The sequence below is a fragment of the Cherax quadricarinatus genome, chromosome 62 (assembly GCF_038502225.1).
Source record: "Cherax quadricarinatus isolate ZL_2023a chromosome 62, ASM3850222v1, whole genome shotgun sequence".
In the NCBI taxonomy this organism is placed as follows: domain Eukaryota; kingdom Metazoa; phylum Arthropoda; class Malacostraca; order Decapoda; family Parastacidae; genus Cherax; species Cherax quadricarinatus.
In genome coordinates this window covers 20,902,841-20,921,499 of record NC_091353.1, presented here as the reverse complement: position 1 = coordinate 20,921,499, position 18,659 = coordinate 20,902,841, and the positions used below count along the sequence as shown (strand labels likewise).

Below are 18,659 nucleotides of genomic sequence, written 5' to 3'. Positions count from 1 at the left end.
TTGGGATATTGGCAGTTTGGAGGGATTTGTGTATCTTTATACATATATTCTTCTAAACTGTTGTGTTCTGGGCACCTCTGCAAAAACAGTGATTATGTATGAGTGAGGTGAAAGTGTTGAATGATGTTGAAAGTATTTTCTTTTTGGGGATTTTCTTTCTTTTTGGGTCACCCTGCCTCGGTGGGAGATGGCCAACTTGTTAAAAAAAAAAAAAATTACATAGGTAGTTTACAGTGAGGGTTTGCAATGATTTGTAGTGGAAAGAGAGCCACTATCATGCCTTGGCATTACGGACAATCTAAACTTGATACTTTACTGATTCTTCATCCATAAGCTGTGTGTGCCATAAGAGGTGACTTTCATGCTGGGAGCAAGGGGCTAGTAACCCCTTCTCCTGTATAAATTACTAAATTTAACCCCTAAGCGGTCCAAACGTATATATACGTTCTTATGCGTAGTGTCCCAAACGTATATATACGTTTTATTTTTCCTGCCTCCAAATTTGGCACGATTGGCCTGAGATGCCTGGTCAGCATAGAATTGGTCTTAACACTCGGTGTGCGCAGTATTAAAAAAATATGGGACCACTTAATACCTTGTGGGAGCGCCAGTTAAATTGAGCGCCAGCTACAGCAAATAGTGCGGCAAACACCAAAGATTCACTGATGTAACGTCATATTAACACTCCTCTTTTAAGAGGAAAGTGATGTTAACCCCAAGTTTAGGGTCTGTCGATCTCTGTCTGTCTCTGTCTATCTGTCTCTGTCTATCTCTTTCAATCTGTCTTTGTCTATCTCTGTCTCACAGGTACACATAAATACAAATATATGTAGTATAAATTACCTAGGACAACCCACAAATCCAGACAAAGTGCTATACTCTGCTTGAAGATGTGAGTAAACGTGATGACGCAGTCTTGTGGCTCTCTCTGAGACAGAGAGCTAGACAGATAGACAGGGAGCTTGACAGACAGACAAATAGACAGACAGAAATGTTTGTGTACCAGCAAAAACAAATGGAGGGCGATGGTCATCAAATGCCACCTCTAATCTTTTCTTATCAGCTGCCCTCCCCCACCCTCGTTTATGCTCATCAAATGTCAGCTCTTATCAGTTGTTATCTCATCATGTCACTGTCCGGGGTGGACTTTGTTTTTCATGCTTCAAGGGAACATATTACAGTGGATCCTCGCCTAACGAACGCATCGCATAACATTAAATCCGCCTAGCGATACATTTTAACACAAAAATTTTGCCTCGCCTCAAGCTAAAAAACTCGCTCAACGCGATTCGTTCGAGACGCGTCCACGTGTGGCCTGAGCACACCTCACTTGTTTCATGGGTGCCAGTGTTTACAAGCCAGCCACCACGGTCGCTTCCAAGCATACAATCGGAACATTTCATATTATCACAGCCTTTTTAGTGATTGTACCTGCAAAATAAGTCACCATGGGACCCAAGAAAGCTTCTAGTGCCAACCCTACAGAAAAAAGAGTGAGAATTACTATGGATATTAAGAAAGAGATCATTGCTAAGTATGAAAGTGGAGTGCGTGTCTCCGAGCTGGCCAGGTTGTACACAAAACCCCAATCAACCATTGCTACTATTGTGGCCAAGAAAACGGCAATCAAGGAAGCTGTTCTTGCCAAAGGTGCAACTTTGTTTTCGAAACAGAGATCGCAAGTGATAGAAGATGTTGAGAGACTGTTATTGGTGTGGATAAACGAAAAACAGCAGGAGATAGCATCTCTCAAGCGATCATATGTGAAAAGGCTAGGAAGTTGCATGATGGTTTAATTAGAAAAATGCCTGCAACTAGTGGTGATGTGAGTGAATTTAAGGCCAGCAAAGGTTGAGTTGAGAGATTTAACCCTTTGACTGTCGCAACCCCCAATCCTGAGGTGTCTCCTGGTGTCGCAAAATTTAAAAAAAGAAACAATAATTTTTTCTTATGAAATGATAGATAATCTTTTCCCGATTGTAAAGACACCAAAAAAAACGAAATTTGATGGAAAACTGACAGAATTACGCTCTCGCGAAGTTAGCGACCTCGGCGATATTTACAAATCGGTGATTTCACCCACTTTGAGCCCTATTTTCAGCTAATTCCATTATTCCAGTCAACCAAACTCATAGCTATTTCTTCAGAACTCCATTTTTTCCATCGATTGAGTACAAGAAACTGCCCATTTACCGATTTCAACCCAATAACATGGTCAGAAATTTGCAATTTGGCCAATTTCACGAAAATTAAAAAATATGACAATTTCAAAATAAGGTCCAGAATGAACAACGCAGACATTCCTGGCTCTAAAATAACATTTTCTTTGTTCATCAGTCATGTCTCCAGGCCCCTCTGATATTACTCTTGCTTTTTATTTTGAAATTTTATTCAAACAAAAAATAGAAGATTTACTGTTATGCAGACTACTGCAATACTGTAATAATTGTAAAAATTACATCAACCCATTCATGACTGCATATTAGAATGGCTATTTGGACATTTATTGGACAATGACATCATTTGTTTACTTTTGAACATCGGCAAAAATCAAACATTTCCCGTACTTTGTGCTCCATTTCCAGGCTCTTTTTATAGTAAAATTAAGCAAAATCACCTTTATTTCTATGATATAGTTTCCATTCTATGAAATGAGACCAAGAAAACGAGAATACAACCATAGATACTATACGAAAATAGACCACAAAGTCGGCATTTTAATTAAAAAAATGGTCGTAGTTTTTTTTTCTCATTATGCACTGCGTGCTCCAGGATTTTTTTTATATGGTGCACACTGACCACATAGACCCATTCTCTCACATGTGGGCCTACCAGCTTTCTCCTGCCGCTAGAATTTATGAGTATTTATACGTCAAACACGGTACCTCGTAAACGTATATATACGGCCGCGACAGTCAAAGGGTTAAGAATCGTAGTGGCATGCATAGTGTGATAAGGCATGGTGAGGCTGCCAGTTCGGACCACAGAGCGGCTGAAAAATATGTGCAGGAATTCAAGGAGTACATTGACAGTGAAGGACTGAAACCTGAACAAGTGTTTAATTGTGACAAAACAGGCCTGTTTTGGAAGAAAATGCCAAACAGGACCTACATTACTCAGGAGGAAAAGGCACTCCCAGGACATAAGCCTATGAAAGACAGGCTTACTCTGTTGATGTGTGCTAATGCTAGTGGTGATTGCAAAGTGAAGCCTTTATTGGTGTATCACTCTGTAACTCCCAGAGTGTTCAGGAAAAACAATGTCCTCAAGGCTAATTTGTGTGTGCTGTGGAGGGCAAACAGTAAGGCATGGGTCACTAGGGACTTTTTTCTATGACTGGTTACACCATGCATTTGCCCCCACTGTGAAAAATTACCTAATTGAAAAGAAATTAGACCTTAAGTGCCTCCTGGTATTAGACAATGCTCCTGGTCATCCTTCAGACGTTGCAGAGTGACTTTCTGCGGAAATGAGCTTCATTAAGGTCAAGTTTTTGCCTCCTAATACCACTCCTCTCCTGAAGCCCATGGACCAGCAGGTCATTTCCAACTTCAAGAAACTGTACACAAAAGCTATGTTTGAAAGGTTCTTTGTAGTGACCTCAGAAACTCAATTGACTCTAAGAGAGGTTTGGAGAGATCACTTTAGCATCCTCAATTGTGTAAACATTATAGGTAAGGCTTGGGAGGAAGTGACTAAGAGGACCTTGAACTCTGCTTGGAAGAAACTGTGGCCAGAATGTGTAGACAAAAGGGATTTTGAAGGGTTTGAGGCTAACCCTGGGAATCCTATGCCAGTTGAGGAATCCATTGTGGCATTGGGGAAGTCCTTGGGGTTGGAGGTTAGTGGGGAGGATGTGGATGAGTTGGTGGGGGAGGACAATGACGAACTAACCACTGATGAGCTTCTGGATCATATTCAACAGCAAGAGGCCAGACCTGAGGAAACTGTTCCGGAGGAGGGGATAGAGAAATTGAAGAAGTTGCCTATTTCAAAGATAAAGGAAATGTGTGCAATGTGGCTTAAAGTGCAAACCTTTTTTGATGAAAATCACCCTCACACAGCTATTGCAAGCCGTGCTGGTGACTATTACACTGACAATGTTGTGAAACACTTTAGGAATGCCATAAAGGAACTGGAGGTACAGGTCTCTATGGACAGATATGTTGTATGACAGAGGTTCAGTGACTCTCAAGCTGGTCCTAGTGGCATTAAAAGAAGAAGAGAAGTAACCCTGGAAAAGGACTTGCCACCTCAAGTCCTAATGGAAGGGGATTCCTCTTCTAAACACTAACACCATCAACACTCTCCCCTCCTCCCATCCCATCAATCATCACCAGATCTTCAATAAAGGTAAGTGTCATGTAACTGTGCATGTCTTCTTCAGTTTGTGTGTATTAAAATTAATATTTCATGTGGTAAAAATTTTTTTTGTTCATAATTTGGGGTGTCAGGAACGGATTAATTTGATTTCCATTATTTCTTATGGGGAAAATTAATTTGGCTAACGATAATTTCGCCTAACGTTGAGCTCTCAGGGAAGGATTAAGATCGTTAGGCGAGGGTCCACTGTATTACGTATGTATTATTATATTATTATTATTATTATTACATATTATTATTACATATTATTATTACAGGAAGGCCCCGCTTTACGGCGTTTCACTTTACGGCGTTCCGCTAATACGGACATTTCAAATTATGACCAAAACTCACTATACGGCTCCCCCCACCTGACTTTCTAATACGGTCACCGTGCCCCACCCTGTTTGTTTACATTCTCCATGAGCTCAGTAAGCACTAAGTCTCTCCATTTTGTCTGGAAACTCCAAAATTTCAAATGTTTTTAAAAGTTATTTCATATTTTATATATACTCTGATAATTATACTTATGTATACCTGTACCTAAATAAACTTACATACATCAAGTCATTTAAATGTCGTATATTACGTTAATATACACATTTTCATTAATCCATCCATGATATTTTTTTCAAAATTATATAATAAACACGATGCATAACATATAAATAAGATAAATACACCCCACAGTAGAATAAATAAACATAAATGTGAGCTGTGTAGCAGACGACTTCCACAAGTGGTGATAATAACAATACTGAGTCTCATTAAATGTCGTATATTACGGTAATATACACATTTTCATTAATCCAGCCATGATATTTTTTTCAAAATTATATAATAAACACTATACATAACATATAAATAAGATAAATACACCCCACAGTAGAATAAATAAACATAAATGTGATCTCTGGTAGCAGACGACTTCCACAAGTGACGCCATAATAACAATAGTCACGGAGTCTCATTAAATGTCGTATATTACGGTAATATACACATTTTCATTAATCCATCCATGATATTTTTTTCAAAATTATATAATAAACACGATGCATAACATATAAATAAGATAAATACACCCCACAGTAGAATAAATAAACAAATGTGAGCTGTGTAGCAGACGACTTCCACAAGTGGTGATAATAACAATACTGAGTCTCATTAAATGTCGTATATTACGTTAATATACACATTTTCATTAATCCATCCATGATATTTTTTTCAAAATTATATAATAAACACGATGCATAACATATAAATAAGATAAATACACCCCACAGTAGAATAAATAAACAAATGTGAGCTGTGTAGCAGACGACTTCCACAAGTGGTGATAATAACAATACTGAGTCTCATTAAATGTCGTATATTACGTTAATATACACATTTTCATTAATCCAGCCATGATATTTTTTTCAAAATTATATAATAAACACGATACATAACATAAAAAGATGATAAATACACCCCACAATAGAATAAATAAACATAAATATAAGATGTGGGAGCCTGGTTTGTTTACATAACTCTGCGCCTGTCACCTCTCATGTATTCATTCTTTCTCTCTCTCATTTATTCGTTTTATCTCATTTACTTACTCCTGACCCTACATTAAGACTACAAATATTTTAAGGTAAGTAATGAGTGAACTGTATATACATTTTATCGCTCTGGGATGCTTAAATATCATAGAATAGTATGTGTGGGTGGGGTGGCCTGGTGAAATAGCCTGCCTATTACAATACATACCACACTTGATTTCTTACAATAAATACTACTTGTCTCACCCTAGATTAAGACTATAAATATTTTAAGGTAAGTAATGAGTGCACTATGTGTGTATTGTACCTTTTTATTGTTTTTTGATGCCTGGTTCTATTGCTAACTTAATATATGTTAGTGTAAACTTGTTATCTAGTGTTTGTATGCATTTATAAGTGGAAAGAAAGGGTGTTCCACTTTACGGCGATTTCCGCTTTACGGCGCTAGCCTGGAACCTAACCCGCCGTATAAGTGGGGCCTTCCTGTATATATTATTATTATGTATTATTATTATCCCCTCCTCCCCACCCCCTCCCCTTCCCCCTTCCCCCTCTTCCCCTCCCCTTTCCCCCTCCCCTTTCCCCCTCCCCTTTCCCCCTCCCCTTCCCCCCTCCCCTTTCCCCCTTCCCCCTCCCACTTTCCCCCTCCCCCTTTCCCCCTCCCCCTTTCCCCCTCCCCCTTTCCCCCTCCCCCTTTCCCCCTCCCCCTTTCCCCCTCCCCCTTTCCCCCTCCCCCTTCCCACCTTTCATTCCCCCCTCCCCCCTCCCACTCCCCCCTCCCACTCCCCCCTCCCACTCCCCCCTCCCACCTCCCCCTCCCCCCTTCCACCTCCCCCTCCCCTCCTCCTCCCCCTCCTTCCCCTCTCCCTCTCCTCCTTCCCCTGTCCCTCCCCTCCTCCCCCTGTCCCCTCCTCCCCCTCTCCCTCCCCTCCTCCCTCTCCCTCCCCTTCTCCCTCTCCCTCCCCTCCTCCCTCTCCCTCCCCTCCTCCCTCCCCTCTTCCCTCCTCCCTCTCCCCTCCTCCCTCTCCCCTCCTCCCTCTCCCCTCCTCCCTCTCCCCTCCTCTGCCCCCTCCCCTCCTCCTCCCCCACCCCTCCCCCTCCCCCTCCCCTCCTCCCCCTCCCCTCCTCCCCCTCCCCTCCTCCCCCTCCCCTCCTCCTCCCCTCCTCCCTATTCCCTCCCCTCTATCTCCTCCCCTCCTCCCCCTCCCCTCCTCCCCCTCCCCTCCTCCTCCCCCACCCCTTCTCCTCCCCCTCCCCTCCTCCTCCCCCTCCCCTCCTCCTCCCCCTACCCTCCTCCCCCTACCCTCCTCCTCCCCCCTTCCCCTCCTCCTCCCCTCCTCCTCTTCCCCTCCTCCTCTTCCCCTCCTCCTCCACCTCCTCCTCCACCTCCACCTCCACCTCCTCCTCCACCTCCTCCTCCTCCTCCTCCACCTCCACCTCCACCTCCTCCTCCACCTCCTTGTCCTCCTCCTCCTCCTCCTCCTTGTCCTCCTCCTTCTCCTCCTCCTCCTTGTCCTCCTCCTCCTCCTCCTCCACCTCCTCCTCCACCTCCTCCTCCACCTCCACCTCCTCCTCCTCCTCCTCCTCCTCCTCCTCCACCTCCTCCTCCTCCTCCTCCTCCTCCTCCTCCTCCTCCTCCTCCTCCTCCTCCTCCTCCTCCTCCTCCTCCTCCTCCTCCTCCTCCTCCTTGTCCTCCTCCTTGTCCTCCTTGTCCTCCTCCTCCTCCTCCTCCTCCTCCTCCACTACTACTACTACTACTAGTTCTTCTTCTGGGCTCTGGTGGCCTGGTGGTTAACGCTCTCGCTTCACACGGTGAGGGCCTGGGTTCGGTTCCCAGCCAGAGTAGAAACATTGGACGTGTTTCTTTCCACCTGTTGTCTATGTTCCCCATCAGTAAAATGGGTACCTGGGTGTTAGTCGACTGGTGTGGGTCGCATCCTGGGACACTGACCTAAGGAGGCCTGGTCACAGACCGGGCCGCGGGGGCGTTGACCCCCGGAACTCTCTCCAGAAACTCTCCAGAAACTCTTCCACATATCCAAAACATTGCTGGGACATATAAATTCTTTGTTTATATTCCAAGACAATAGTAAATGACCAAGGCAGGTGTAAATGTCCACCTGTCAGTGTGTTTGTGACAATTTCAGTACCTAATACTAGTGTCAGAACAAAGATTGGTTATAAAATGACAAGAACTACTATAAATTGTAATTATTTTTTTTTTTTTATTATCACACTGGCCGATTCCCACCAAGGCAGGGTGGCCCGAAAAAGAAAAACTTTCACCATCATTCACTCCATCACTGTCTTGCCAGAAGGGTGCTTTACCCTACAGTTTTTAAACTGCAACATTAACACCCCTCCTTCAGAGTGCAGGCACTGTACTTCCCATCTCCAGGACTCAAGTCCGGCCTGCCGGTTTCCCTGAATCCCTTCATAAATGTTACTTTGCTCACACTCCAACAGCACGTCAAGTATTAAAAACCATTTGTCTCCATTCACTCCTATCAAACACGCTCATGCATGCCTGCTGGAAGTCCAAGCCCCTCGCACACAAAACCTCCTTTACCCCCTCCCTCCAACCTTTCCTAGGCCGACCCCTACCCCGCCTTCCTTCCACTACAGACTGATACACTCTTGAAGTCATTCTGTTTCGCTCCATTCTCTCTACATGTCCGAACCACCTCAACAACCCTTCCTCAGCCCTCTGGACAACAGTTTTGGTAATCCCGCACCTCCTCCTAACTTCCAAACTACGAATTCTCTGCATTATATTCACACCACACATTGCCCTCAGACATGACATCTCCACTGCCTCCAGCCTTCTCCTCGCTGCAACATTCATCACCCACGCTTCACACCCATATAAGAGCGTTGGTAAAACTATACTCTCATACATTCCCCTCTTTGCCTCCAAGGACAAAGTTCTTTGTCTCCACAGACTCCTAAGTGCACCACTCACTCTTTTTCCCTCATCAATTCTATGATTCACCTCATCTTTCATAGACCCATCCGCTGACACGTCCACTCCCAAATATCTGAATACGTTCACCTCCTCCATACTCTCTCCCTCCAATCTGATATTCAATCTTTCATCACCTAATCTTTTTGTTATCCTCATAACCTTACTCTTTCCTGTATTCACCTTTAATTTTCTTCTTTTGCACACCCTACCAAATTCATCCACCAATCTCTGCAACTTCTCTTCAGAATCTCCCAAGAGCACAGTGTCATCAGCAAAGAGCAGCTGTGACAACTCCCACTTTATGTGTGATTCTTTATCTTTTAACTCCACGCCTCTTGCCAAGACCCTCGCATTTACTTCTCTTACAACCCCATCTATAAATATATCAAACAACCACGGTGACATCACACATCCTTGTCTAAGGCCTACTTTTACTGGGAAAAAATTTCCCTCTTTCCTACATACTCTAACTTGAGCCTCACTATCCTCGTAAAAACTCTTCACTGCTTTCAGTAACCTACCTCCTACACCATACACTTGCAACATCTGCCACATTGCCCCCCTATCCACCCTGTCATACGCCTTTTCCAAATCCATAAATGCCACAAAGACCTCTTTAGCCTTATCTAAATACTGTTCACTTATATGTTTCACTGTAAACACCTGGTCCACACACCCCCTACCTTTCCTAAAGCCTCCTTGTTCATCTGCTATCCTATTCTCCGTCTTACTCTTAATTCTTTCAATTATAACTCTACCATACACTTTACCAGGTACACTCAACAGACTTATCCCCCTATAATTTTTGCACTCTCTTTTATCCCCTTTGCCTTTATACAAAGGAACTATGCATGCTCTCTGCCAATCCCTAGGTACCTTACCCTCTTCCATACATTTATTAAATAATTGCACCAACCACTCCAAAACTATATCCCCACCTGCTTTTAACATTTCTATCTTTATCCCATCAATCCCGGCTGCCTTACCCCCTTTCATTTTGCCTACTGCCTCACGAACTTCCCCCACACTCACAACTGGCTCTTCCTCACTCCTACAAGATGTTATTCCTCCTTGCCCTATACACGAAATCACAGCTTCCCTATCTTCATCAACATTTAACAATTCTTCAAAATATTCCCTCCATCTTCCCAATACCTCTAACTCTCCATTTAATAACTCTCCTCTCCTATTTTTAACTGACAAATCCATTTGTTCTCTAGGCTTTCTTAACTTGTTAATCACACTCCAAAACTTTTTCTTATTTTCAACAAAATTTGTTGATAACATCTCACCCACTCTCTCATTTGCTCTCTTTTTACATTGCTTCACCACTCTCTTAACCTCTCTCTTTTTCTCCATATACTCTTCCCTCCTTGCATCACTTCTGCTTTGTAAAAACTTCTCATATGCTAACTTTTTCTCCCTTACTACTCTCTTTACATCATCATTCCACCAATCGCTCCTCTTCCCTCCTGCACCCACTTTCCTGTAACCACAAACTTCTGCTGAACACTCTAACACTACATTTTTAATCCTACCCCATACCTCTTCGACCCCATTGCCTATGCTCTCATTTGCCCATCTATCCTCCAATAGCTGTTTATATCTTACCCTAACTGCCTCCTCTTTTAGTTTATAAACCTTCACCTCTCTCTTCCCTGATGCTTCTATTCTCCTTGTATCCCATCTACCTTTTACTCTCAGTGTAGCTACAACTAGAAAGTGATCTGATATATCTGTGGCCCCTCTATAAACATGTACATCCTGAAGTCTACTCAGCAGTCTTTTATCTACCAATACATAATCCAACAAACTACTGTCATTTCGCCCTACATCATATCTTGTATACTTATTTATCCTCTTTTTCTTAAAATATGTATTACCTATAACTAAACCCCTTTCTACACAAAGTTCAATCAAAGGGCTCCCATTATCATTTACACCTGGCACCCCAAACTTACCTACCACACCCTCTCTAAAAGTTTCTCCTACTTTAGCATTCAGGTCCCCTACCACAATTACTCTCTCACTTGGTTCAAAGGCTCCTATACATTCACTTAACATCTCCCAAAATCTCTCTCTCTCCTCTGCATTCCTCTCTTCTCCAGGTGCATACACGCTTATTATGACCCACTTCTCGCATCCAACGTTTACTTTAATCCACATAATTCTTGAATTTACACATTCATATTCTCTTTTCTCCTTCCATAACTGATCATTTAACATTACTGCTACCCCTTCCTTTGCTCTAACTCTCTCAGATACTCCAGATTTAATCCCATTTATTTCCCCCCACTGAAACTCTCCTACCCCCTTCAGCTTTGTTTCGCTTAGAGCCAGGACATCCAACTTCTTTTCATTCATAACATCAGCAATCATCTGTTTCTTGTCATCCGCACTACATCCACGCACATTTAAGCAACCCAGTTTTATAAAGTTTTTCTTCTTCTCTTTTTTAGTAAATGTATACAGGAGAAGGGGTTACTAGCCCATTGCTCCCGGCATTTTAGTCGCCTCATACGACACGCATGGCTTATGGAGGAAAGATTCTTTTCCACTTCCCCATGGACAATAGAAGAAATAAAAAGGACAAGAGCTATTTAGAAAAAGGGAGAAAAACCTAGATGTATGTATATATATATATATGCATGTGCGTGTCTGTGAAGTGTGACCAAAGTGTAAGTAGGAGTAGCAAGATATCCCTGTTATCTAGCGTGTTTATGAGACAGAAAAAGAAACCAGCAATCCTACCATCATGCAAAACAGTTACAGGTTTTTGTTTCACAGTCATCTGGCAGGACGGTAGTACTTCCCTGGGTGGTTGCTGTCTACCAACCTACTAAAAATTATATAAATTATATAATTATATAAAAATTATATAAAATAATGTGAAAAATAGAAAAAAGGTATATCGGCAACACTTCTGCAAGCAGCAGGACTCCATGTTGCCGTCACGTGAGCATCCAGTGCCAACTTCTCGGCCTCATATCTTGGTCAGTACTAACCCTAATTTTTTTTATTATTCTAAAACACTTAAAAAATGTGCTCTTTTTTTCTATGATTTTTTTTTTTTTTTTCAAAATATTCAGGGCTGCGCGAGTGAACATATATATATGTTTGGACCGTTTAAGAGTTGAAATGAGAAACTTTGTTTTCCTTTTTAGGCCACCCTGCTTCAGTGGGATATGGCCAGTTTGAAAGAAGAAGAAGAAATAGGTTTTGAATGGCCTTATATTTTTGTGTTGAGCCATGAGTTTGTACTGACTGTGCTTCTTATTCATATTCAGGGAATCACAGCTTTGCTATCTCTGGAGAAGGAATCCTGCATAAGTCTGATATAGAAAAAATACATCAAGAAAGCCTGGCCAGGATTGCCAGTCTGAGCCACGAAGAACGGATTAAAGAACAGCAAGAACTTCTTTCCCAGCTGAGCCCTGAACAGATCACCTTCCTACGCTCCCTGCGCACCAGAAGGGATAAGACCAAGACAGTCAGTACACCAAGACAGGATGATACAACAACACATGATGGCATGATTACAAAATCGACCAGTATGGAGGTTGAAGATTCCAACAGTAATGACAAAGATGATTTACCTCACTTTTCATCTTTCAAACCTTCCATTGTACCTGTGCATGATGAGTCTAGTTCTGGGCAAGACAATTATAAGGTGACGTTTTCTGATGATGTGGAGATGTTGAATCTTCATGATGATGATGATGAACCAGTTCCTGACTCACAACTACCAATACCTCCATCACAAGCACACAAGTGGCTCCACATGGACAAGGTTAGTCTATATTCAGTTCTGCTCAGCTACAGTGCCTGCAAAAATAATCTCAATCTCCCCTTTATTATTACAGAAATTCTTAAAAAGCAACAATATAAACATCATACAATAAAATTGTAATACTTAGTACTTATATTAATATTTTGTCATCTTCCCCTTGGCCTAGATGACCATTTGAAGGTGTTTGAGCAAGATTTAACTCACATTCCTAAAATAATCAGTGTATAACCGGATGACCCAAACATCCTTGATCTACTGCTGCAAACATGACATGGATGCAATATGGCAGGATTCCATCTTTTTAATAATATTCCAAGCATTCTCAATAGGAATGAGGTCTAGGCTATTTTGTGACCACTATAAAACCTCAATATTCTTTCATCAAGTCACTTGGTTACTTGTTAGGGCTTGAAACAGGGAAGCTCTCATACATAAAGGTGGTGCAGTCAAGAATTTTGAAAATATTCAGTGGGTGGTCGTAGAGAATGGTGATATTACACTCTGCCACTCTACCTTCCTCCTCAAGCCTTGGTGCTGCCACTCTACCCTCCTCCTCAAGCCTTGGTGCTGCCACTCTACCTTCCTCCTTGAGCCTTGGTGCTGCCACTCTACCCTCCTCCTCAAGCCTTGGTGCTGCCACTCTACCTTCCTCCTCAAGCCTTGGTGCTGCCACTCTACCCTCCTCCTCAAGCCTTGGTGCTGCCACTCTACCTTCCTCCTCAAGCCTTGGTGCTGCCACTCTACCTTCCTCCTCAAGCCTTGGTGCTGCCACTCTACCCTCCTCCTCAAGCCTTGGTGCTGCCACTCTACCCTCCTCCTCAAGCCTTGGTGCTGCCACTCTACCTTCCTCCTTGAGCCTTGGTGCTGCCACTCTACCCTCCTCCTCAAGCCTTGGTGCTGCCACTCTACCTTCCTCCTCAAGCCTTGGTGCTGCCACTCTACCCTCCTCCTCAAGCCTTGGTGCTGCCACTCTACCTTCCTCCTCCAGCCTTGGTGCTGCCACTCTACCCTCCTCCTCAAGCCTTGGTGCTGCCACTCTACCTTCCTCCTCAAGCCTTGGTGCTGCCACTCTACCTTCCTCCTCAAGCCTTGGTGCTGCCACTCTACCTTCCTCCTCAAGCCTTGGTGCTGCCACTCTACCTTCCTCCTCAAGCCTTGGTGCTGCCACTCTACCCTCCTCCTCAAGCCTTGGTGCTGCCACTCTACCCTCCTCCTCAAGCCTTGGTGCTGCCACTCTTCCTTCCTCCTCTACCTTCCTCCTCTAGCCTTGGTGCTACCACTCTACCTTCCTCCTCAAGCCTTGGTGCTGCCACTCTTCCTTCCTCCTCAAGCCTTGGTGCTGCCACTCTTCCTTCCTCCTTGAGCCTTGGTGCTACCACTCTACCTTCCTCCTCAAGCCTTGGTGCTGCCACTCTACCTTCCTCCTCAAGCCTTGGTGCTGCCACTCTACCTTCCTCCTCAAGCCTTGGTGCTGCCACTCTACCTTCCTCCTCAAGCCTTGGTGCTGCCACTCTACCCTCCTCCTCAAGCCTTGGTGCTGCCACTCTACCCTCCTCCTCAAGCCTTGGTGCTGCCACTCTACCTTCCTCCTCAAGCCTTGGTGCTGCCACTCTACCTTCCTCCTCAAGCCTTGGTGCTGCCACTCCACCCTCCTCCTCAAGCCTTGGTGCTGCCACTCTACCCTCCTCCTCAAGCCTTGGTGCTGCCACTCTACCCTCCTCCTCAAGCCTTGGTGCTGCCACTCTACCCTCCTCCTCAAGCCTTGGTGCTGCCACTTTACCCTCCTCCTTGAGCCTTGGTGCTGCCACTCTACCCTCCTCCTCAAGCCTTGGTGCTTCCAATCTACCATCCTCCTCAAGCCTTGGTGCTGCCACTCTACCTTCCTCCTCAAGCCTTGGTGCTGCCACTCTACCCTTCTCCTCAAGCCTTGGTGCTGCCACTCTACCCTCCTCCTCAAGCCTTGGTGCTGCCACTCTACCCTCCTCCTCAAGCCTTGGAGCTGCCACTCTACCCTCCTCCTCAAGTGTTGGTGCTGCCACTTTACCCTCCTCCTCAAGAATTGGTACTGCCACTCTACCTTCCTCCTCAAGCCTTGGTGCTACCACTCTACCCTCCTCCTCAAGCCTTGGTGCTGCCACTCTACATTCCTCCTCAAGCCTTGGTGCTGCCACTCTACCCTCCTCCTCAAGCCTTGGTGCTGCCACTCTACATTCCTCCTCAAGCCTTGGTGCTGCCACTCTACCTTCCTCCTCAAGCCTTGGTGCTGCCACTCTACCCTTCTCCTCAAGCCTTGGTGCTGCCACTCTACCTTCCTCCTCAAGCCTTGGTGCTGCCACTCTACCCTCCTCCTCAAGCCTTAATGCTGACACTCTACCTTCTTCCTTGAGCATTGGTGCTGCCACTCTGCCCTCCTCCTCAAGCCTTGGTGCTGCCACTCTACACTCCTCCTCAAGCCTTGGTGCTGCCACTCTACCTTCCTACTCAAGCCTTAGTGCTGCCACTCTACCCTCCTCCTCAAGCCTTGGTGCTGCCACTCTACCTTCCTCCTCAAGCCTTGGTGCCGCCAATCTACCTTCCTCCTCAAGCCTTGGTGCTGCCACTCTACCCTCCTCCTCAAGCCTTGGTACTGCCACTCTACCTTCCTCCTCAAGCCTTGGTGCTGCCACTCTACATTCCTCCTCAAGCCTTGGTGCTGCCACTCTACCCTCCTCCTCAAGCCTTGGTGCTGCCACTCTACCTTCCTCCTCAAGCCTTGGTACTGCCACTCTACCTTCCTCCTTAAGCCTTGGTGCTGCCACTCTACCCTCCTCTTCAAGCTTTGGTGCTGCCGCTCTACCTTCCTCCTCAAGCCTTGGTGCTACCACTCTACCCTTATCCTCAAGCCTTGGTGCTGCCACCCTGCCTTCCTCCTCAAGCCTTAATGCTGATACCCTACCTTCTTCCTTGAGCATTAGTGCTGTCACTCTACCCTCCTCCTCAAGCCTTGGTGCTGCCACTCTACCTTCCTCCTCAAGCCTTGGTGCTGCCAATCTCCCTTCCTCCTCAAGCCTTGGTGCTGCCACTCTACCCTCCTCCTCAAGCCTTGGTACTGCCACTCTGCCTTCCTCCTCAAGCCTTGGTGCTGCCACTCTACATTCCTCCTCAAGCCTTGGTGCTGCCACTCTACCCTCCTCCTCAAGCCTTGGTGCTGCCACTCTACCTTCCTCCTCAAGCCTTGGTGCTGCCACTCTACCCTCCTCTTCAAGCTTTGGTGCTGCCGCTCTACCTTCCTCCTCAAGCCTTTGTGCTGCCACTCTTCCTTCCTCCTCATGCCTTGGTGCTGCCACTCTACCTTCCTCCTCATGCCTTGGTGTTGCCACTCTTCCTTCCTCCTTAAGCCTTGGTGCTGCCACTCTACCTTCTTCCTTGAGCCTTGGTGCTGCAACTCTACCTTCCTCCTTAAGCCTTGGTGCTGCCACTCTACCATCCTCCTTGAGCCTTGGAGCTGCCACTCTACCTTCTTTCTTGAGCCTTGGTGCTGCCACTCTACCTTCCTCCTCAAGCCTTGGTGCTGCCACTCTACCCTCCTCCTCAAGCCTTGGTGCTGCCACTCTACCCTCCTCCTCAAGCCTTGGTGCTGCCACTCTACCTTCCTCCTCAAGCCTTGGTGCTGCCACTCTACCTTCCTCCTCAAGCCTTGGTGCTGCCACTCTACCCTCCTCCTCAAGCCTTGGTGCTGCCACTCTACCTTCCTCCTCAAGCCTTGGTGCTGCCACTCTACCCTCCTCCTCAAGCCTTGGTGCTGCCACTCTACCCTCCTCCTCAAGCCTTGGTGCTGCCACTCTACCCTCCTCCTTGAGCCTTGGTGCTGCCACTCTACCTTCCTCCTCAAGCCTTGGTGCTGCCACTCTACCTTCCTCCTCAAGCCTTGGTGCTGCCACTCTACCTTCCTCCTCAAGCCTTGGTGCTGCCACTCTACCCTTCTCCTCAAGCCTTGGTGCTGCCACTCTACCCTCCTCCTCAAGCCTTGGTGCTGCCACTCTACCCTCCTATTCAAGCCTTGGAGCTGCCACTCTACCCTCCTCCTCAAGTGTTGGTGCTGCCACTTTACCCTCCTCCTCAAGAATTGGTACTGCCACTCTACCTTCCTCCTCAAGCCTTGGTGCTGCCACTCTACCTTCCTCCTCAAGCCTTGGTGCTGCCACTCTACCTTCCTCCTCAAGCCTTGGTGCTGCCACTCTACCCTCCTCCTCAAGCCTTGGTGCTGCCACTCTACCTTCCTCCTCAAGCCTTGGTGCTGCCACTCTACCTTCCTCCTCAAGCCTAGGTGCTGCCACTCTCCCTTCCTCCTCAAAGCTTGGTGCTGCCACTCTGCCTTCCTCCTAGAGCCTTGGTGCTGCTATTCTACCTTCCTTCTCAAGCCTTGGTGTTGCCACTCTTCCTTCCTCCTTAAGCCTTGGTGCTGCCACTCTACCTTCTTCCTTGAGCCTTTGTGCTGCCACTCTACCCTCCTCCTCAAGCCTTGGTGCTGCCACTCTACCTTCCTCCTCAAGCCTTGGTACTGCCACTCTACCTTCCTCCTCAAGCCTTGGTGCTGCCACTCTACCTTCCTGCCACTGCTACCTTCCTCCTCAAGCCTTGGTGCTGCCACTCTACCTTCCTCCTCAAGCCTTGGTGCTGCCAATCTCCCTTCCTCCTCAAGCCTTGGTGCTGCCACTCGACCATCCTCCTCCTCAAGCCTTGGTACTGCCACTCTACCTTCCTCCTCAAGCCTTGGTGCTACCACTCTACCTTCCTCCTCAAGCCTTGGTGCTGCCACTCTACCTTCCTCCTCAAGCCTTGGTGCTGCCACTCTACCTTCCTCCTCAAGCCTTGGTGCCCCCAATCTACCTTCCTCGTCAAGCCTTGGTACTGCCACTCTACCTTCCTCCTCAAGCCTTGGTACTGCCACTTTACCTTCCTCCTCAAGCCTTAGTGCTGCCACTCTCTCCTCCTCCTCAAGCCTTGGTACTGCCACTCTACCTTCCTCCTCAAGCCTTGGTGCTACCACTCTACCTTCCTCCTCAAGCCTTGGTGCTGCCGCTCTACCTTCCTCCTCAAGCCTTGGTGCTACCACTCTCCTCCTCAAGCCTTGGTGCTGCCACTCCTCCTCCTCAAGCCTTGGAGCCTTTGTGCTGCCACTCTACCTCCTTCCTCAAGCCTTGGTGCTGCCACTCTACCTTCCTCCTCAAGCCTTGGTGCTGCCACTCTACCTCCCTCCTCAAGCCTTTGTGCTGCCACTCTACCTTCCTCTTTGAGCCTTGGAGCTGCCACTCTACCTTCTTCCTTGAGCCTTGGTGCTGCCACTCTACCTTCCACCTCAAGCCAAGGTGCTGCCCCTCTACCATCCACCTCAAGCCTTGGTGCTGCCACTCTACCCTCCTCCTCAAGCCTTGGTGCTGCCACTCTACCCTCCTCCTCAAGCCTTGGTGCTGCCACTCTACCCTCCTCCTCAAGCCTTGGTGCTGTCACTCTACCCTCCTACTCAAGCCTTGGTGCTGCCACTCTACCTTCCTCCTCAAGCCTTGGTGCTGCCACTCTACCTTCCTCCTCAAGCCTTAGTGCTGCCACTCTACCTCCCTCCTCAAGCCTTTGTGCTGCCACTCTACCTCCTTCCTCAAGCCTTGGTGCTGCCACTCTACCTTCCTCCTCAAGCCTTGGTGCTGCCACTCTACCTTCCTCCTTGAGCCTTGGTGCTGCCACTCTACCTTCCTCCTTGAGCCTTGGTGCTGCCACTCTACCTTCCTCCTTGAGCCTTGGTGCTGCCACTCTACCTTCCTCCTTGAGCCTTGGTGCTGCCACTCTACCTTCCTCCTTGAGCCTTGGTGCTGCCACTCTACCTTCCTCCTTGAGCCTTGGTGCTGCCACTCTACCTTCCTCCTCAAGCCTTGGTGCTGCCACTCTACCTTCCTCCTTGAGCCTTGGTGCTGCCACTCTACCTTCCTCCTCAAGCCTTGGTGCTGCCACTCTGCCTTGGTGC

General features: G+C 46.7%; 1 protein-coding gene across 6 annotated transcripts in view; it reads left to right on the top strand.

Annotated features, from left to right (window-relative positions):
- LOC128687229 (RNA polymerase II-associated protein 1) overlaps positions 1-18,659 on the top strand; it is a 212,166-nt gene that overhangs the window by 41,787 nt on the left and 151,720 nt on the right. For all 6 annotated transcript variants that reach the window (XM_070098490.1, XM_070098491.1, XM_070098486.1 and 3 more), the window contains exon 6: positions 12,159-12,661. In XM_070098490.1, coding sequence (XP_069954591.1) covers positions 12,159-12,661 — 503 coding nt within the window. The remainder of the gene's footprint in view (positions 1-12,158; positions 12,662-18,659) is intronic.